This window comes from Fonsecaea nubica (assembly GCF_001646965.1).
Source record: "Fonsecaea nubica strain CBS 269.64 chromosome Unknown Scaff12, whole genome shotgun sequence".
In the NCBI taxonomy this organism is placed as follows: Eukaryota; Fungi; Ascomycota; class Eurotiomycetes; order Chaetothyriales; family Herpotrichiellaceae; genus Fonsecaea; species Fonsecaea nubica.
In genome coordinates this window covers 1-17796 of record NW_019173685.1, presented here as the reverse complement: position 1 = coordinate 17796, position 17796 = coordinate 1, and the positions used below count along the sequence as shown (strand labels likewise).

The following is a 17796-nucleotide window of genomic DNA, read 5'->3' as shown; positions in this document are numbered from 1 at the left end:
CATGGCGAGATGGCGCACACCGCAAAGGACCGACAGGAGGAGGAAATTCACTAAACATGTCAGGCGCCATTCACTCTCTGCTGTGCTTCTAGCAACTTGTGGCTTGGCTGCGAACTGGGGCGCTGAATTTCTCCCCCACGATTAATTCCTCTGGCCTTACTCCCGCCTCAGTTCTGTCCTTCTTCGTCACATTCACACACCTCTTGTCTGTCAGAAACTTGTCGATTCCGCTCTTGAATCACCTCAGCATCAACCTCTACCATTCCTCGGTCAGCATTTGTCAAATTCTCCTGTCAGATCAGTCTCCTCATCTCTACCAAAGATCCAAAATGCCCGTCAGTCGCTGGAACGATGCCAAAAAGCTCACTGTAGGCTCTTCAGACCCTGTCTCACAGCTCCCACACTGACCATCAACAGCTCCTTCGCACTGCCATTGCGTGTTCACCAAACTTCAAGATCGATGCCGCTCAAGTAGCTAAGCTGTGGCGTAAGCAACGAGGTTCCTGGTCGTTTTTAGCAGCTGATGACTTTGGCTTTAGCCGACGACGATGGTGAGCACGTCAAACCAACTGTTCGTAGCATTAGCGACAACTTTAGGGCAATTATGAGACACGGCAAAGACCTCGAGGCTTTACGGCAGGTCAAGCAAGGGCCCATCACAAAAGAGGATGATCAAGACGAAAAAGCCGAAGCCAAGTCTAAGGTGAAGAATGGGATCGACGACACCCCTGCTACGTCTCAATCATCTACGATCAAATCTCCAGAAGGGAAGAATATAGTCACTACTCCACGCCGCGGTGTGAGCTCCGGGAACAAGCGCTCGTCAGCGAACAAGCCCAGCACCGGATCTAAGCGCAAGCGCCGCGCCCATTCACCCTTCTCTGACGACGACATGCGATCGGCAAGCGAGACCACCTCCGGCGACGAGGCCAATATCGCCTCTCCAACCCCACTGACTCGAAGAACCTTGCCAGTGCGCAAAACTCGCCATGCAGCCAAGCCCATGTCCGAGGACGGGCACGGCGGCACGGAGGGGGAGGAGGAATATGTGTGTGCAAGGCACCAGGACTCCGAGGACTCGGACGGCGAGTACGACCTTGCCGAAGAGCGCAAGGAGAAGGCAGCACGCAAGGCGAAGCTCGCGAGGCTGGCTCGCAAGTGAAGGGTTCAGAAAAGAAGAAGTAGAGCGGCCGCGCCATGTCAGATATTGACACACATTTATGCATGTCTAAGCAGATCAGAGAACAGCACACGCTGTGAGCATCGTCTCATAGTAAACAAAGTAATGAGAAAGAAAATGATTTCCCGTGACCTCTACTGTCCACATGTCGTCCCTCGTTTCTACCGCATGTCACAACCCGCTCAACCACCAGGATTTCGCACGCGGAGATAATCGAGCCCCTCACTCCGAGTCAAAGCCAGTTTGTCAGAGTCGCGGCCGCTGTCTGCCAAAGACGAAGGGAAGCCGCATTATTTTCTACGGCGCGGACCGGTTCCATGACGATCGCGGACGAGCGGACGACAAACCGGCTGTCCCTCTTCGTGAGCGGTGACCGCGCGGCAGGTCTCGCCGACTATGACGGAGCATTCCACGATGATTCCGACGTATAGCAGAGCACGGTCAAGCAATTAATCATCTCACACGAATGACGGGCTGAATAGGCGCTGAACATAGCGGTTGTCATACAGAAAACATCCTAAGGACACCCATACTAGACTTGGATCCATCGTTCATGTCTTCATTGCATTCATAAGTAACCGCACTGCTTGATAGTATCATGTAACTTTTTCTTTCAACCGTCACCCGCCCTGTTTTCTCTCATGTCATTGCCTGTGCTCCTCTTTGTTCACAACACCTTGTGCCATGCTTCCTCCTAGTGGTTATGACAGCCACCACTGCACAGCCCTGCTGAATGTTCATGCACTCTCTTCTTTCATGTCTATATTATTCTCAAAGTTGTCCGAGGGGGTAGGAGCATTGCTGGCCCTCGCGCGTTTGGGTTCATTTCTAGAAATCCTCTTCTTAGGAGTGGATTGGCGATTGCGCTGCAAGGCCCCGGAGTTGACGACCTTGATGTCGATGCGATACTGTCTGCGGATCCGCGTGAACTTAGGAGGAATACTAGACAGGCTCATGCCTAGACGTCTAGCCACCGCTTCGGCATCGACCTAGATCATAGATGAATGGTTAGAGAGGGATTGTTGGGAAGCCTTAGGAGTGGGGGTGTTACATACTTCGAGAGTGCTGACCGCGCTCTGAAGGGCGGCGATCAGAGCCACGACATCGGCTTCCTTGATTTCAATCATTTGGTTTTCAGCCATTGTGGCAAGTTTTCTCTGCTTTGTATGCTAGATAAGGTGGGCTTGAGAAGACAAGATGGTTCAACAAACGTCTAGATATGAGTAGAAGATATTCTCGAGACTGAGCTTTTAATCTCAACCTCCAGGCTCAAGGGCATTTTATACCTCTCAGGCTGCTATCAACCAAGGCGCTCGAGGTCCAGGCTTTCTCTCTCTTTCGAGAGGAGGGCGAAAGGACGACTCCCCAGGGGATGCTTCGAGCCTCAGTGTCTGAACTAAAAAGCAAGCAAGGAACGCTCGAAGACGGTTTCTGTCATTACATTTGGGCCCATGCAGTTCCGTGACTGAGTGTGCCGGAAGACAGGGATCCGACATTGCCATTGATTGGCTTTCAGCGTCGCGTCCGCCAACAGAGAATGTGCAAAGAGGCCATTTTCCGGCGCTAGACGTGCTTAGTGCAGGTTTGCACACGGGGAGTCAAATCAGCTATAGAGGTTGCATATTTATGGCCTCTTGCCAACAAACGTCAGTTCTTGCTAGTGGCGAGGAGATACTGTCAGAATTGCTCCTCATTGTCTCATCACTGTCACACTACAGGACGCACTGCGACTACTGATGGTTAACTCCAAGCTAACAAACCCAGCAGCTGTAGATACCTCATTCCAGGCCCACACTGACACTCCAGCGACATGACGGTGTGTTGCTGATTGCCCTCGACATTCTTCCTATATTTCGCGACTTTCTTCCCACATTCTCACAACCTCCCTAGTCTCTCCGTTCAATTTCCTCCTCTACTCACGACACTCTCAAGCACACTCGCAACAGCTTCGCCCTTTGCTTGTCGGTGTTTCTGCAAGACGTGTCATCAAACCCACCATGCCTTACCAATGGACTGCCGAGCGGGAGCGCCACATGCTGATACTCGCGATTTCTGCTGCAAATCTGAGGCCTTCAGCTGATACGTGGCAGCGGGTTGCAGCAGTTTTAGGAGAGGGGTTGAGTCCGTCAGCCGTGAGGTGCGTGTTGCCCGATCCGTGGACGAAGACGTCTGCAGAATTGACTGACCTGCAACAGTCAGAAATACTACAAGCTGCGGAATGACATGGCAAAGGTGGTCGGGGAGCAAGGGGTCGCAACTCCATCTACGCCAACCAAGCGCAAGGCGGAACCAGATGACGAGACCAAGACACCTCCCTCCAAGCGAGGTCGAAAATCCAAGCAAAAGTCTGTCGAAGGTGTTCCCTTTCGCGAGGAGTCCCAAAGCCCTCGGGCAGCCAAGCATGAGGAAATGGCGGTGAACAGTCTGGATCCATTTGACAGCTACGACGCACCATTCAGTGCAGCAGCCTATTTCGCGTCGGAGAACATGGGGGAACTGATGAGTGGACAAAGCAGTGGGAACAGCGGTAGCAACAGCTTCATGGCTTGAGGTGGCAATCTCCAGAGTTTTGAGTTCGCAAGGGTGCAAGCAGGGTGCAACGGCTGCAGATGTTGGCTGCAAACCGCCATGAAGTGACTCAGAAACGGTGCGCATATGCCGGCAAAACGGCTGAGGATTTTTAAAGAAGCGACTTCCAGTCAGGTTTTTTGGAGGAGTGGGCAGGCCTTGGGTTCTGGGCAAGTAGGCTGCGGGAGAAAACAGGGGGGGCTGGGAAGAAGGGGATTTCGCTTGCATGAGGTGGGAAGACTTCCCAGCCTCCTCAATTTCAAGAGATAGCGGCCATCAAACATTGTATAAACGTGTATGCCTGGGTTTGTATATGCAGACTTGTCGTCCATTTTATCTGTTTGAGTTTCTTGGCGACCGACTAGCAGAGTCTTGGCATATTCAATCAAGGAGCCCAGTCGGGATGCTAGTGGATGATGTGGAGCGGGGATGGTGGGCCGCAGGGGTCCTTCAAGAAGAAGTAGAGGCGGAAAGGTGAACCAACCATCGCCGCAGGAACATGAGGCTTCGAACTCCCTGGCAATTGGCCCCACTCATTCACACAACCCTGGTATAGCCCTGCAAGGAAATCCTATCAGGCCATATGCGGCAAGGGAGCACTGCTGGTATGCCGCCACGCCCCTCTTTGGTTTCTGTTGAGGAGTTTTGTTTTGATGGAAGTCCTCTCGTGTGTGTGATTGATTGTTCCAATCCTGTTGGGATTCTACACCGTCTTTTTGTCTTTCTTGCGCCTTGCTTGTCTGTCCTGCAAGAGCCTTACGCCTTGCAATCCGGTCTCCCTTTGTCTCGTCTATTTGCTTTTCCTCGAGGGACGCCCTCGCTCTACGCTCCCCGTAGCGCGAAATATGCAAGCAATTACGAGCACATTGGTCTAGGCAAGTTCGGAAGCCCGTAAGGAGCGTAGCCCAAGTTACTACTACTGCAATGGGTTGAGATTAGTACTCGTATCTGTGGTCTTTGTGCCCCGCGGCAGCACAACAACGACTCCGGTATTAGGCTTGGGTGTGTTGGTTGTAGCTCTTTGCAGCTACGGGCATGCTGGACAGGCCTGTGAGCATTTTTACACGTCCACGCTAATACCCTGACCGATCCTCGTATAGTCCGTAAAGTAAGGCTATGAGCTACGAGACCTCTTTCCAGAATCGTCCAATGGCTACAGCTAGACTACACCATAGATCACCACCCTTCCCCTTAGTCTCGCCTCACTTAACCGGGCTGAGGACGCTAGCGGCTGCACGTGCGGGAATTTCCTTCCTCGACGTTCTCCGCCTCTGTGATTTCCCTCATCAGATTCTGGCCTCTGAGTAGCAGAGCTAAAGCGACCAGTGAATTCAGAAACCAGCCTCCTGGTCATGACGGGTGCGAAAATGTGCCCGTCCATCTACTCGCGACCTTCCCACTAGTGTCCCCTTTTCAACTTGGTCCTTCACTTGTTCCTTGAACTCGACTCACTTGGCCTATGCAGCTTCGTTCATCTCCATCTCTTCTACCTTCTACAGAGACCCTCCAAGCTTAATTCACCACACTCATTCATTCCATCTCCCTAGCATTGACACATCACTTCACTGAAATGGCACCAGGACAACAATCTAAGCAGGAACTGAGTGCCAAAGACGCCATGTTCCTGATGGAGCTGATGCGCGATTCTCCTCAGCCGATCCTCGTAAGTGCTGACCAGTGCCTCCAACCACTCCCGCCAGCTACTCTAGCCCTCTCAGTACCTGCTAGCATACCTCACCACGTCCCCTAATCCCATCTCACATCACCTCAAACGTCAAACTCTCTCCTGCTCTCTTCCGCGGGTCGAATCACCTTTTTCGACGCGATGTACTGACTCTCTCCCGCGCCCGACAGTTTCATATTGGCCCATACTGCGAAAAGACCGGCACGAAGCCCAACACCATCGTGAAGCGTCTCGGTGAGATTAAGAAGCGCAATGGTCTCAACATCATCACAACTACGAGTCCACCAAACGGAAATAGCCACGCCTATACCGCGCCTAAGGCTCCATCCAAGCCGAAGCGTAAGAGCGCCGACGACAAAGAAACGAAGCCTAATATCAAGGCCGAGCTCGAACTGCAGTCTGGAAAGCTGAATGCTACAGAACTCGCCATGGCCAACGGCGTCAAGGTGGAAATGAGCTACCCTTCTAGCCCGGGCGCTGCCTACGGTCTCCCGTCACCGGCAGAGTCTGCGGCGGGAGCAGGGAAAGCGGCGACACCAGCGACAAACGGCGTACTCATGGCGCAAATGCCGCTATACATGCCTCAGAAGCGCAGAGTCGACGACGGCGAGGAGTATGGGCGAGACGACGCCGACGCCGCCAAGGGCGGGAGAATGAACAAGAAGATCAAGACCGAGAACTGAAACGTGTGCGATACGCCACTGTAGCCATACGAGTTCAATGCATGGGTTTTCTTTTCTCTTTTTCGCTTGCAAAAAACTGAGCTGTCTATGTTGGCACTGCGAGGAATGCTGACATAGAAATGTCCGAGAGATTGATATTCAGTAACACTCATGTCTTCTGCAGACATGGGCAGGAGTAGAGGGGAAGGTATTCGAGCTTTAGTATGCAAAAACTCAAACAGTTGGGTCTAGAGCTATGTTGGCAACCAACCATGAAAAGATGCTTGTGCGAGAAACCATTGAGCTTGCTAAACTAGCTACACTTGTATCTTGGAATGAGGGAGTCAGAAAATACAAGAGCATGTCAATCCAAATTCCTTCCTAGTCGAGAACGATCATAGAAATAGGCTCGCCGACATCCTTCTTTTTGCCGTTTTCTTTCGTGTCTCCACGTTTGATGCCGAGGCGAACTCCAATTCCCGGCGCAGATATCGTCCTCCGCGTACAATTTCTCCCGCCAGGGTTCGGAGCGTTACACGAAGCTGCCTGATCCAGCGTTTCCAGGACCATAGTTGTGGGGACAGTAGAGTTTGTACTTGGGCTGTTCTTGATACCCATCATTCCAGGTCCAGACTTGTCGTCGGGAACATTTGCAGGCGCCCTCTCGCCAGAAGGAGGAGATGAATTGTCTCGAGCGAACGCGGATTTCTGGAAAACGTTCAGCAATTTGAGATTTAACTGGATCAAACGGGAAATGTCCTTGGCGATGACACTATCTGGGATTTCAGATGCCTCCTCGTCCCCTCCACTCTCGGAGTTGTGGTGAGGCTGCTGTGTGCTGGTGGGTTCGACCCCGGTGGGGATCTGAGGAGTGTTGAGAGTTCCGATTTCAGTCCGAGCAGTCGTGGACCTTGTTTCTATTCCTGCTGCCCGCGAGGGTGCTGTTTCTGGAGCTGGAGCACCGTCTGACGCAGACATAAGCGAATCGGCACGGCATTTACCCTTGTAGAGAGTCTGTAAAGGCCCAGCTACGCAAGCAGGGGTTGTGCTCTCAACGCTTTGTGTCACTGGTATGGTGTTGGGATGCCATCGCCCTTCATCGTCAATGTCTGTCGAAGAAGCCTGACGGTCCTGACTTTGGCGCAGGCTGGGGTCAAGTTCATGCCGGTTGCCATTTTCTTTCGCCAAGATCTCAGAAGCTGCGGCATCCGGACTTGATGCGAGTAGATTATGAATCCTCAGACGCTGACCGAGCACGGAAGTATTCGCATTGTGGCCCTTGGCTGATAGTGCAGCGAGAACGGCTAATCTCCCACGACCGAGAGTGACCTTTCTCTGGTCCTTGAGACTGCGGGTATGCTCTTTACTGATCTGTTCATGCAGCTTCAGATCGTCTTCGTTGGGTAGTTGCCTCTGACAAAGAGCACACCGGTATTCACCATTCCTTGTAACATAGCCGAAGGATTCAGATCTTGGTGGTGCTCTTGGGCGACGATCATCTGCAGTCTGGAGCTCCACTGAATCATGCACCTCTGAAAACCGACGTTTTCGAGTTTGGGAAATGCTCGCTTGACTAAGACGAGATTGGATACCAGTATCATCGATGTTCCATGGTCCCGTCTGGATTACATGTGCTGCAGCCCCAGATGTTGTGGCTGCTGGGGGTGCCATGGCCCCTGTCGCTGGTACGTCTCCGACTGGCGATATGCGAGACGATCCATTGATGATTTGAAGACGTTTTGCGGGCTCTTGGATCGAGTTTTTAGACCGAGCTTTCAGGACATCAACCTCTCTCGGGCTCAAGATACTTAGATCCTCGTCGTCGAAGTTGAGCAAAGGTGGACGACGGGATCGTGCCGGACCCTTGGAACGCCTCTCTCTACCACCGCTGCGGTGACTAGCCAGCTCGGTTTTAAGTTGCTCTGCTTCTGCTGGAACATGCTTTGTAAAGAGGTCTTCAATCTCAGGGAGCGTAGCCCCTTCTCCGTAATAAGCCGCGATGCTCGTCAACTCACGTCGGAACTGTCGAACTATTAGTTCGATACGTTTCTCGGTAGAAAATTGATATCTTACCAGGTCCTCGCCCAACGCAGCGTAAGCTGCTGCCAATGCCCGGAACAGAGAATCTCTCAAGTCCCAGATCGAGGGCACATTCGAAGTTCTCGGTGCAGACATGGAGGCGATGGCTCAAACTGAAGAGGAAGTCAGTCATTGACATGAATTGAGAGGGGCTGAGAGGAACACATCGAAAAGAGTGTTGGGTGGACGGTGCCTTTGATGCACGGCGCCCAAACTACTCCAGGTAGCCATGGAGTGGAGCGCGTTGAAGCCATTGAAAATTGTGATGGAGGGTGGCGAGGAAGCGAGGGGGAGAGACTGAGAGGGAGAGCGACGGTCTGGGTGGTTCAGGCCACAGGATCATGGTGGAGCAGCGCAGTCTGGGCAGTCTGGCAGCCCGGCGAGCCAGTTAGCGGTAACACTGTCATTACAAAAGCGAACCACAACCTCCACCAGACTTGGAATCGGTTGCTGATTGGAGCACAACGGTTGTAATCGCAATGGAACAAGGCATTTCTGTCTGCAGGAATTCTGAATTCTCAATGTCACAGGCTCTTGATTGCGCCCAATTTGAGCAGCGATACCCGCTACCGCAGTTCCTAGCCTCTCCCCGTTGGTTTCGCCTTGGACCCTCTCGTCCCCGACATTGCGAGATTCCGACCAGCTGATCTTAGCTTGTTTTGGCGAACCTGATCGAGAGCATTCAGCGCACAGCGACAAGGCACAGTGAGCCGTAGGTGTGCATGCCGCTACATCTACAGTGGTACGAATCACTTCACCGAGAAGACCAAGAGGAAAAGGTGGATTTTCCACACCTCATTCATGCTTTGGTGGCCACGAATTCAGCGCCATCTCTCAGCCTTGACTGCGTTGCCCTAGCTGGAAATAGGTATAGGTTTATCTCGTCCACAAAAAACTAAGCCCACGGATACTACCAAGAGTACGAGATCGCGAGGACCGATGGCGATGGGCCGGAAGCAAATCGATTTCGTTTCGAAGATGCACAGGAGAACTCGAGCAGGCTCGTGTAAAGAGTGTGCCTTGCGCCCTGCGACTGCTACCTGGCCAACACCGTAGATCCCAACAGTGGCTCCGTAACTGCAACGAAAGGGGGCAGGGCAAATGATTTCAGTCATGACGTGTGATCCAATTGTATTCAATTGTCGATTCTCCTCAGCTATCTGATGTGTCTCGAATAGTATGAGGGCTCCGCCTGTTCTCTGCGTCCAAGATGACATGGCTGCAGGGTTGATCCCGGACGAGAGTAACAGTCGCTGCACTCGTCACGGTCCACGGAACCCATTCGAAGTAATCTCTCCTCAAACAAAATCTCAGCTCAGCCATGTCCTATTGTCTCATACCATGTCCCCTGCAAGACCCTGGCAGAAAAAGCTTAGGTCCCCGTGCGAAAGAAGTTTGTGACCCTCCTCCCAAACACGCCGTGAGTGACTGAAGTTGGTTCAGGTTTAGAGATCGGAACCGGTGAGTCTCGTCAATAGTCAGTAGTGGGAAAGTTCGAACGGGACATGCATCATATACCGAACTTCAAAGTGAGCATCCCTCATTCACCTTCTCTGTGTTCGACCTCACTCTTGACGGCGGCACTCTCATCTTCTTCAATTTTTGTCTTGACTTCAACCCCTGAGTCGGCTGGGGCTTCTTTCTTGACATTTCGCTTTCTCTTGACGGGGGTGTTGATCTCTTCTCCGTTGGCGTCGGCGCCTTTTCGCTTCCGTCCAGAGGCAGCCTTGCTATTGGGTGTCTTCGTGGTCTTTGGCTCTTTGACTGGGGTCGCTGAATCACCGCTGGCAGCCGCATCGTCCTGCTGAAGCAGTTTTTCGCTCTCTTTCCTCAGCTTGTAGAATTTTTGGCTGCATGTTTAGAGGTCAGCATGGTCTCAGACCTGGAACAAGTAGACGTCGATACAAGGAAGAAGTAAGCGGGAGACGTAATGAAACTTTTCATAGAGTGTGTTGATACCTGCAGGCATTTGCGTTGAGGTCATTGCCGAGCTTGTCGGCAACCCGAGGCCAAATCGAAGCCGCTGGTGGGCTCATCTCCGCAAGGGCAAAGAGGAGCAAATTGCGCTCGGAAGCAGCATCCCACTTGAATGGCATGATGTAGACACTGGGGTGATGAAGGATGGGAGGAGGGATTTCTCAGGGGTTTCAATAAGGAAATGGGGTGTAGTGACACTCAGAAGGGGATGAGATGTTTGCGGTGGCTGATTATACTCAAAACCAGGAGAAGACAGATGCAGTGAGGGTGGGAGCAAGGGAAAAGTTGTCAGGGGAAGGGAGAGTGTGAATTTCTGAATCTCTCAGACGCTGAAAGTTTTCTAAGAGGAGAGTGAACTGACCGACACGCATTTGCACTCACTCCACCACCGATTGCCACGGCAGCCTGTTCGAACTTTGCGCGAGAGCAGTTATCTGGCTCTTCGATCATGCTGAAAAGCAAAAGCTTTTCGGTAGCATCGTTCCAGGGATTCGACATGGCTGGTGATCAAAGCTTCTCGGTGAGATTTGAAAATTGGAGGCGATGAGCAGTATCAGGGTTTAACGAAGTTAGGTGAGTTGACACGATATGGTAAAGGCGAAGGCAATAGGGTTGTGAGATAGAGAGTGAAAACACCTGAGGTCGGTTTAAAAAGGTGGTGGAAGGAGGGAGGCTCAGTGGGTCAACTGAATATATTGCCATTCGATCTTTGATCTTTTCCTCCTCTTTCTCTTTCTCTCATGCACTGATCTGAAGTTGAGCTCACTGGTCTGAGATACTTTCACAAAACAAGGCCTCTTCTTTGCTGTTGACACAGTTACTCCTCGACAATCGATGGCCTCGGGCTATTTGCATAGATCGCATATCGTAAAGTATCGCTTTTCGTACCTGAACCCTGTGCTGGACCGAAAATCGTCTCTCTCAAGACGGCGACCAATCTCCATATCCCATACTATGACCCGTTTCCTGCCAGCGCTGTACTTACTGGGAAGAGTGACCCCTCGTGACCATGCCAACTGCCTCGTGGCCTTGTCGAAGCCACCTTCAACCGGGACGTAAGTGGAGTGACGAAGATGCAGCAAGGCTCAACAGGTGGTGAGAATCTTGAGACGTTGATCCTAAAACAATGCACAGCCGGTGTTCCCATCATGCCAACGATATCACATAGTGCTTTAGCGTCCCAAGTGTCTATTGTCCGCTGGATATTGTAGCATCGAGGCGAAACCAAATTCGCATCTGGATTACCCAGATCACCACCTCATAGACTCACTTACCTACCACAACTGTATCTATTTTTCTTGTCCGGCTAGACGAATCCATAGTGTAGTCACCCGTGGGTCACATCCTTGAGTCGTGAGCCGAGAGGCAGAGGACAATTAGCTCGTGCAAGACGGCTGACGCTCGGTGTATGGGCCAATTGTAGGTTGAGGAACAATGCGCAGAGGTGTCCGGAAGATATCGTAATCGTAGGAACTGTTCACGGATAGAAGCGGCAGCTACCTCAGCTGTTCGTAACAAGATCAATGGAGTCGCTGAAGCTGTCGCAGGCACCCATCAGCCAGAGAGGAGATCATCAGAACACTAATTAATATCAAAAGTATCGGTGAGAGAAGGACGCGAGTGCTCACGGGGCTGAATTTCTGGGCGTTCGCCTGCCAACCGGCGACTTGTTGCCAAAGCGCCGGAGGAGCCTGGCGAGCCCCTCGATGCTATTAGGCGCGTATGCCGTATTATTGAATCTGGACCCCACCACTCACTCTTCTCTTTTTGCTGCCTCTGTCATTGTCCCATCCCACCAAACACTCTCTTATCCTCTGCCTACCCTTACACGCAATCTGGATTTTGCTTTACGCTGCATTGTCCAGTCTTGCACCAAAATCCTCCCGCAAAGTACGTCAGCTGTTCTCTTACTGCATCTCCCATCACCGGTGCCTGACCGAGACTTCAAATTCCCTATCTTTGCTTCTTTCGCGCCCCCATCTCTCCAAGCGCCATCTTATTCTCCTTCAAAACTGACCACAGTAACAGCTTCAAATCGAGTCGCATAAGTATCTGGAACTTGAATAAGCAGTCATGGTAAGTGCTTGAATCCATCCTGCAAAACCGCTTGCGCTAACTCTGCCTTGTAGCCTGTGTCCGGGTATGTGCATACAACCTGCCTTGAAAGACCCTGTTATCCATTGCGCGCCGCCGTGCCTCTCTAATGCCTTGATCCCACTAGCTTATCTGTCAATCCCGACTGCGTCTCAAAGTTCAATGATTTGAAACTCGGTCGCGGCGGTCCCAAATACATCATCTACAAGATCTCTGATGATCAGAAGGAAATCGTGGTAGATGAAGTCGGCAGCGAGCCAGACTACGACGCCTTCAGAGAGAAACTCATTGGCAAGAAGGAGGCCAATGGCAAGGACCGTCCCTCGTACGCTATTTACGACGTTGAATTTGAGCTTGAGGGCGGTGAAGGCAAGAGGTATATCCAATGATAACCATGTTGGGCTTCGCGGATAGGTGTACTGACTTCAGCATGAAGATCCAAGATTGCATTCATCACCTATATCAATCAGGACAACACTGGTGTCAAGGTTTGTCTGCCCTTACAATTTCCCGCAGTTACCACGGCTAAGATTTTCTGGCACAGTCCCGCATGGTGTATGCCAGCTCCCGCGAGACCTTGAAAAACGCCCTCAACGGGATTGCCATGAACTGGCAAGCGAACGACCCGGGCGAGTTGGAGTGGGCCGATCTGCTCAAGGAAGCCAGCAAAGGCAAAGGGACGGTCTAAGAGAAGAATGACTATGGACGCGGGTTGGACAACACTTCGACATACCAGCAACAGAACACCATTACCACGAGATATATGTTGGTCTTGTGGCACCTGAGTGCAAGGGCACATCTTCCAACGAGCCGAGCATGGCAAACGGGTAGGGTATGCGCCGTTGGAGCACGCCTGGCATTTGATGCTGTGACGAAGATAGAACATTGCAATGTTGAATGGCCGAGATAGATTGTCTCAAACAAAAAGCTCGAAGCATTTCATCTTGTCTGGAATGTTGGAGTCTTCTTAACCTATTGTGCTTGTAACGGTATGCCTGCGGGGACCTTCTCCCAATATGTGCTCGCCGTGTTCTAGTCACCCTTTTCAGCAAGTATACATCCCTCTGCATGTCTCTGAGAAGCAATCGTGCGCGGAGAAGTCCATTTGGTCCATCTTCAGGGTTACATGTCATTCTGGTGCGGCTGATCGGAGTCGTAATTTTGGTATTCCTGAGTATCACATTATGACGAGCATCGACCCCGTTTCGTGCCCGGGTGATGTCTTTTCAGGTATACATGTAATTGTTCAGTCGCCGTGAGCAAAGCCGTGCACGCCGTAGAAGTCGTGGCCAGGGAAGAGTCAGCGTGTACTCACAGACAACTATTGCATCTCAAGTACCGAGTACAGACGTAATACCAACTTGGAGGCTGTGGGGTGATGGTTGCTGATGTAGCGGTAATTTTACTCAGTGCCAAGGCCAGGGAGCTAGCGAATCCTCTGCAATGTGATTGAACTTAGGATCTCGGAACAACGACCTCAGACAATCATTCTCGCTCCTACCAAGTTCAACCCATAAGCAACCTGCTACGACAGAGGCCGCCGAGCTCCAGGCTTCGGTAGGGTATTCAAAGTTCGACTTTCGTATGTATTGATCGATTTCACACACTTCCAGCAAGATGTATCTCCGCTCCTTAACCCGTGCAGCTCGTGCTTCCACCAGCACCTCGACAGCATGCACGCGAATCACGTCTCCCTCGATTCGATGCTTCCAATCCTCTGCGCGGTCCCTGGCTCCCACTTTTGCAGCTACCCAACAGCTCCCTCCCATGACTAGCCAGTCCCAGATGCGATCGGCCCACGCCATCTCCAACCCTACGCTCGCCGGAATTGAAAAGAGGTGGGAAGCGATGCCTCCACAAGAGCAGGCCGAGCTATGGATGCAACTGAGAGATCGTATGAAGGTTGATTGGAACGAGATGACTTTGCAGGAAAAGAAAGCTGGTATGTACTGGTCTCGCCTCCACGGAGGGACGCGGCAAGGGTTGTGATGGGCTTGACGAAGCTTCGATTCCCGCTGCTTCCTACAAGAAGTCATGCGAGACCGCTCGGGAATACTTACTGATGCTTTAACAGCATGGTGGATTGCATTTGGACCTCACGGACCTCGTGCAGAGGTGCCCCCGGGCGAATGGACCAAAGTTTGGCTTTATACGGCAGTTGGCATTGGAATCTCGCTGGCTACATTCATGCTCATCCACGGCATGGCAAGACCTCCTCCACGAACCATGACCAAAGAATGGCAAGAAGCTACCAATGAATATCTCAAGGTGAGTCAATCTTTGTATGAGGCTGCTGCGGAGTTCTGGAAGGCCTCGCAAGATTTCTCTCTCTTAAGAACCAAGCTGACACATCTAACTACAGTCCGAGAAGAGCAACCCTATGTATGGTATCAGCAGTGAAGGATACGCTGGTCCAGGCCACGTTCAAAGCAAGTCTGCTAAGGCTCAGGGCATCAAGCTTGAACCGGACGAGTAAGCGACGGTGGTGTGAAGGGTAAAGATATGCGGGCTTGCACCAGCGCATCTGGTGGACTTTTGTACTGTGACTAGTATCTCCAGAAAGCAGGGATCTCATTGTGTTTTGTGAATACAGAAAAAAAAATCCACAACTTTTCCCTGAAGCTGTGCCTTGCGGCCGCTCTCTGATTCGTGCGAGACTGTACATAGATTAAAACAGGCGTTGATTGAAATCGGTGGCACAAAGCAGTTCCTCTAATTCTACGCAAGTCATACTAAGTCCCGTTGAGCCCTAATATTATTCTAATTTGCGCGGTGACGGTGGTGGTGGCTCTCGAAAATTGACGAGGCACATACTGGAAGATCGGGCCTTGCCGGAGTCAAATGGAGGTCCCCAATTAGGTATAGCGCCGAACCGAGCTCAATGAACAGCAACTTTGATTCTTTGACTTCAAGTTTCTTCACTTTGCTCCTGATCCCATACCAACTCTCCCCTCTACCTTTCAATCCTCACCTTCTCGTTCATCTGCAAGCATGCTCAAGAGGTTCGTGTGCTCCCCGCCATACACATGCAGAGCTTCCCGAGTGCCTTTCTGGTCTGTTGCTGACTCTGATTGAACAGCGGCATCGCCCGTAGCTTGGGCAGGTCTGCCCTTGCTCGACCTTCGATCTCCCGACGCGCCTTCGAGCCTCTCCGGAGACAAGCCGTTCCAGCTCTAGCACAGCGATGGGCGTCGACAGACTCTGCAAAAGATGGCAAGATTCACCAGGTCATTGGTGCTGTCGTTGACGGTATGGGAAGAAAATTTCATTTCCTGCGCCCATGGAGCTCCCCCCAAGCTCGACTATCATCATATACATTCGAGATTGGATTGATCAATCAAGCTAACGGCTAATCAACAGTCAAATTCGATACCGAACAATTGCCTGCCATTCTCAATGCCCTAGAAACTGACAACAACGGCCAGAAACTTGTACTGGAAGTTGCGGTACGAACACAAAGTGATATTGTGGCTAGCAAGCTGGAGACTGATGGTAAATAGCAACATTTGGGCGAGAACGTCGTGAGATGTATTGCTATGGATGGTAAGAGAGCTCTTCGCACACTCAATTGACCAAGGCTAACTCTTCCATTCAAAGGTACCGAGGGTCTTGTCCGAGGTCACATAGCCACCGATACCGGCTCCCCCATTAAGGTCCCTGTAGGCCCAGGCACTTTGGGTCGTATCATGAACGTCACTGGCGATCCCATCGATGAAAGAGGTCCCATCAAAGCCGACAAATTCGCCCCCATCCACGCCGACCCTCCTGAGTTTATTGAGCAAGCCACAACTGCCGAAGTGTTGGTTACCGGCATCAAGGTCGTAGACTTGCTGGCTCCTTATGCCCGTGGTGGAAAGATTGGTCTCTTTGGTGGCGCAGGTGTCGGCAAAACTGTGTTTATTCAGGAGCTGATTGTGGGTACATCTGGCCATCTAGGTTTCGATGACTAACTGTCTGCAGAACAACATCGCGAAGGCCCACGGTGGTTACTCCGTCTTCACTGGCGTCGGCGAGCGAACCCGTGAAGGTAACGATCTGTATCACGAAATGCAGGAAACCTCTGTCATTCAGCTTGACGGCGAATCCAAGGTGGCCCTGGTGTTCGGTCAGATGAACGAACCCCCTGGGGCTCGTGCTCGTGTTGCCTTGACCGGGTGAGTAGTTCCTTGCCCTTCTTGAACCCTTCGCATCTTTGCGCTGGCGCTCCTCTTTATGCCAAGATCCCCGCCAAGTCTACTGGTCATTCCGCCAAGACCATCCGCCAATCTGTCAATGCGTTTTGATATCGAACTGGATTCTGGTTCCTATGCTAATATTTGTACTTGCTGTCCACAGGTTGACTGTAGCGGAGGAATTCAGAAATCAAGGCCAGGATGGTATGGATCTGTCTAACTTTAAGCATCGGGACATGTTTGCTGACGCTCGTAACAGTGTTGCTTTTCATTGACAACATCTTCCGATTCACTCAAGCCGGTTCCGAGGTGTCCGCTCTGCTAGGCCGTATTCCATCTGCCGTCGGTTACCAACCTACCCTTGCCGTCGACATGGGTGCCATGCAGGAACGTATTACCACGACCCAGAAGGGATCCATCACTTCGGTGCAGGCCGTCTACGTGCCCGCTGATGATTTGACTGATCCCGCCCCTGCCACGACCTTCGCTCACTTGGACGCCACCACCGTGTTGTCTCGCGGTATCTCTGAATTGGGTATCTACCCAGCTGTCGACCCTCTCGACTCCAAATCCCGTATGTTGGACCCTCGTGTTGTCGGCCAAGAACACTACGACACCGCATCCCGCGTCCAGCAGATGTTGCAAGAATACAAATCTCTCCAGGATATCATTGCCATTCTGGGTATGGATGAATTGTCGGAAGCCGATAAGTTGACCGTCGAACGTGCCCGTAAACTGCAACGTTTCCTCTCTCAACCCTTCACCGTCGCCCAGGTCTTTACTGGTATCGAAGGCAAGCTTGTGGACCTCAAGGACACGATCAGCAGTTTCCAGAAGATCATCAATGGTGAAGGCGACGACCTACCGGAAGGTGCCTTCTACATGGTGGGCGACTTTGAGAGTGCCCGGGCCAAGGGTGAGAAGATTTTGGCCGAGTTGGAGAAGTCGTAAATGGTCGGCTAGAGGCGGAGTGGAGCAGGAGATGAGCGTGTCATGCAAGGGCGAAACAAGCTCGAGTCGAAAAGCATTGCATCAAGCACTATGGGGGGAACAGGGAGTGGGAAGTGAAGAAGTTAGAAGGAGAGGAGAGCAGGAATCTTGTACATTGACCATCCTCCTTTTATTCCTGAGATCAAAATTTTCCGCTTGTTTTGTAATTTCTGCTGTATCTGATGCACTGATAAACCCGCTCGCCCGTTGGTGAATCTCGATGTAGGCGACTGGCTCTACAGACAGATCATTGATGCCGCAGGCTCCTAACTACAAGCCTCGCAAGCAAGATGGGGATGTTTTGTGTTGGCCTTGTATTTCCGTTCCATGATGGTGGTGGTGGTGTGGTGGTGTGGTGGTGGTGGTTGGATCGTTCTCTGGTGCATTGTA

The 17796-nt window shown here is 51.7% G+C and overlaps 8 protein-coding genes across 8 annotated transcripts; 5 read left to right on the top strand and 3 right to left on the bottom strand.

The window, feature by feature from the left end:
* Positions 1-329: 329 nt before the first annotated feature.
* AYO20_02685 (hypothetical protein) lies at positions 330-1162 on the top strand (the record flags this gene model as incomplete). Its single annotated transcript, XM_022640989.1, has 3 exons — positions 330-368; positions 418-487; positions 540-1162. The coding sequence occupies 3 exons, from the start codon at positions 330-332 to the stop codon at positions 1160-1162; spliced, it is 732 nt and encodes a 243-aa protein (XP_022502864.1).
* A 755-nt stretch (positions 1163-1917) lies between these two features.
* On the bottom strand, positions 1918-2322 carry AYO20_02684 (hypothetical protein; the record flags this gene model as incomplete). Its single annotated transcript, XM_022640988.1, has 2 exons — positions 1918-2169; positions 2236-2322. 2 exons carry the CDS (start codon positions 2320-2322, stop codon positions 1918-1920), a joined length of 339 nt encoding a protein of 112 aa, XP_022502863.1.
* Positions 2323-3177: 855 nt separating this feature from the next.
* On the top strand, positions 3178-3730 carry AYO20_02683 (hypothetical protein; the record flags this gene model as incomplete). The annotated part of the gene is made up of 2 exons (XM_022640987.1): positions 3178-3317; positions 3376-3730. 2 exons carry the CDS (start codon positions 3178-3180, stop codon positions 3728-3730), a joined length of 495 nt encoding a protein of 164 aa, XP_022502862.1.
* Positions 3731-5318: 1588 nt separating this feature from the next.
* Positions 5319-6115, top strand: AYO20_02682 (hypothetical protein; the record flags this gene model as incomplete). The annotated part of the gene is made up of 2 exons (XM_022640986.1): positions 5319-5411; positions 5603-6115. The coding sequence occupies 2 exons, from the start codon at positions 5319-5321 to the stop codon at positions 6113-6115; spliced, it is 606 nt and encodes a 201-aa protein (XP_022502861.1).
* A 360-nt stretch (positions 6116-6475) lies between these two features.
* Positions 6476-8269, bottom strand: AYO20_02681 (hypothetical protein; the record flags this gene model as incomplete). Its single annotated transcript, XM_022640985.1, has 2 exons — positions 6476-8116; positions 8168-8269. The coding sequence occupies 2 exons, from the start codon at positions 8267-8269 to the stop codon at positions 6476-6478; spliced, it is 1743 nt and encodes a 580-aa protein (XP_022502860.1).
* A 1444-nt stretch (positions 8270-9713) lies between these two features.
* AYO20_02680 (hypothetical protein) lies at positions 9714-10269 on the bottom strand (the record flags this gene model as incomplete). The annotated part of the gene is made up of 2 exons (XM_022640984.1): positions 9714-10023; positions 10133-10269. 2 exons carry the CDS (start codon positions 10267-10269, stop codon positions 9714-9716), a joined length of 447 nt encoding a protein of 148 aa, XP_022502859.1.
* A 1954-nt stretch (positions 10270-12223) lies between these two features.
* AYO20_02679 (hypothetical protein) lies at positions 12224-12932 on the top strand (the record flags this gene model as incomplete). Its single annotated transcript, XM_022640983.1, has 5 exons — positions 12224-12226; positions 12280-12290; positions 12372-12620; positions 12681-12732; positions 12789-12932. 5 exons carry the CDS (start codon positions 12224-12226, stop codon positions 12930-12932), a joined length of 459 nt encoding a protein of 152 aa, XP_022502858.1.
* Positions 12933-14011: 1079 nt separating this feature from the next.
* AYO20_02678 (ATP synthase subunit beta, mitochondrial) lies at positions 14012-17367 on the top strand (the record flags this gene model as incomplete). The annotated part of the gene is made up of 10 exons (XM_022640982.1): positions 14012-14186; positions 14319-14512; positions 14607-14716; positions 15324-15493; positions 15605-15690; positions 15745-15787; positions 15842-16158; positions 16205-16398; positions 16580-16620; positions 16676-17367. The coding sequence occupies 10 exons, from the start codon at positions 14012-14014 to the stop codon at positions 17365-17367; spliced, it is 2022 nt and encodes a 673-aa protein (XP_022502857.1).
* Positions 17368-17796: the final 429 nt, after the last annotated feature.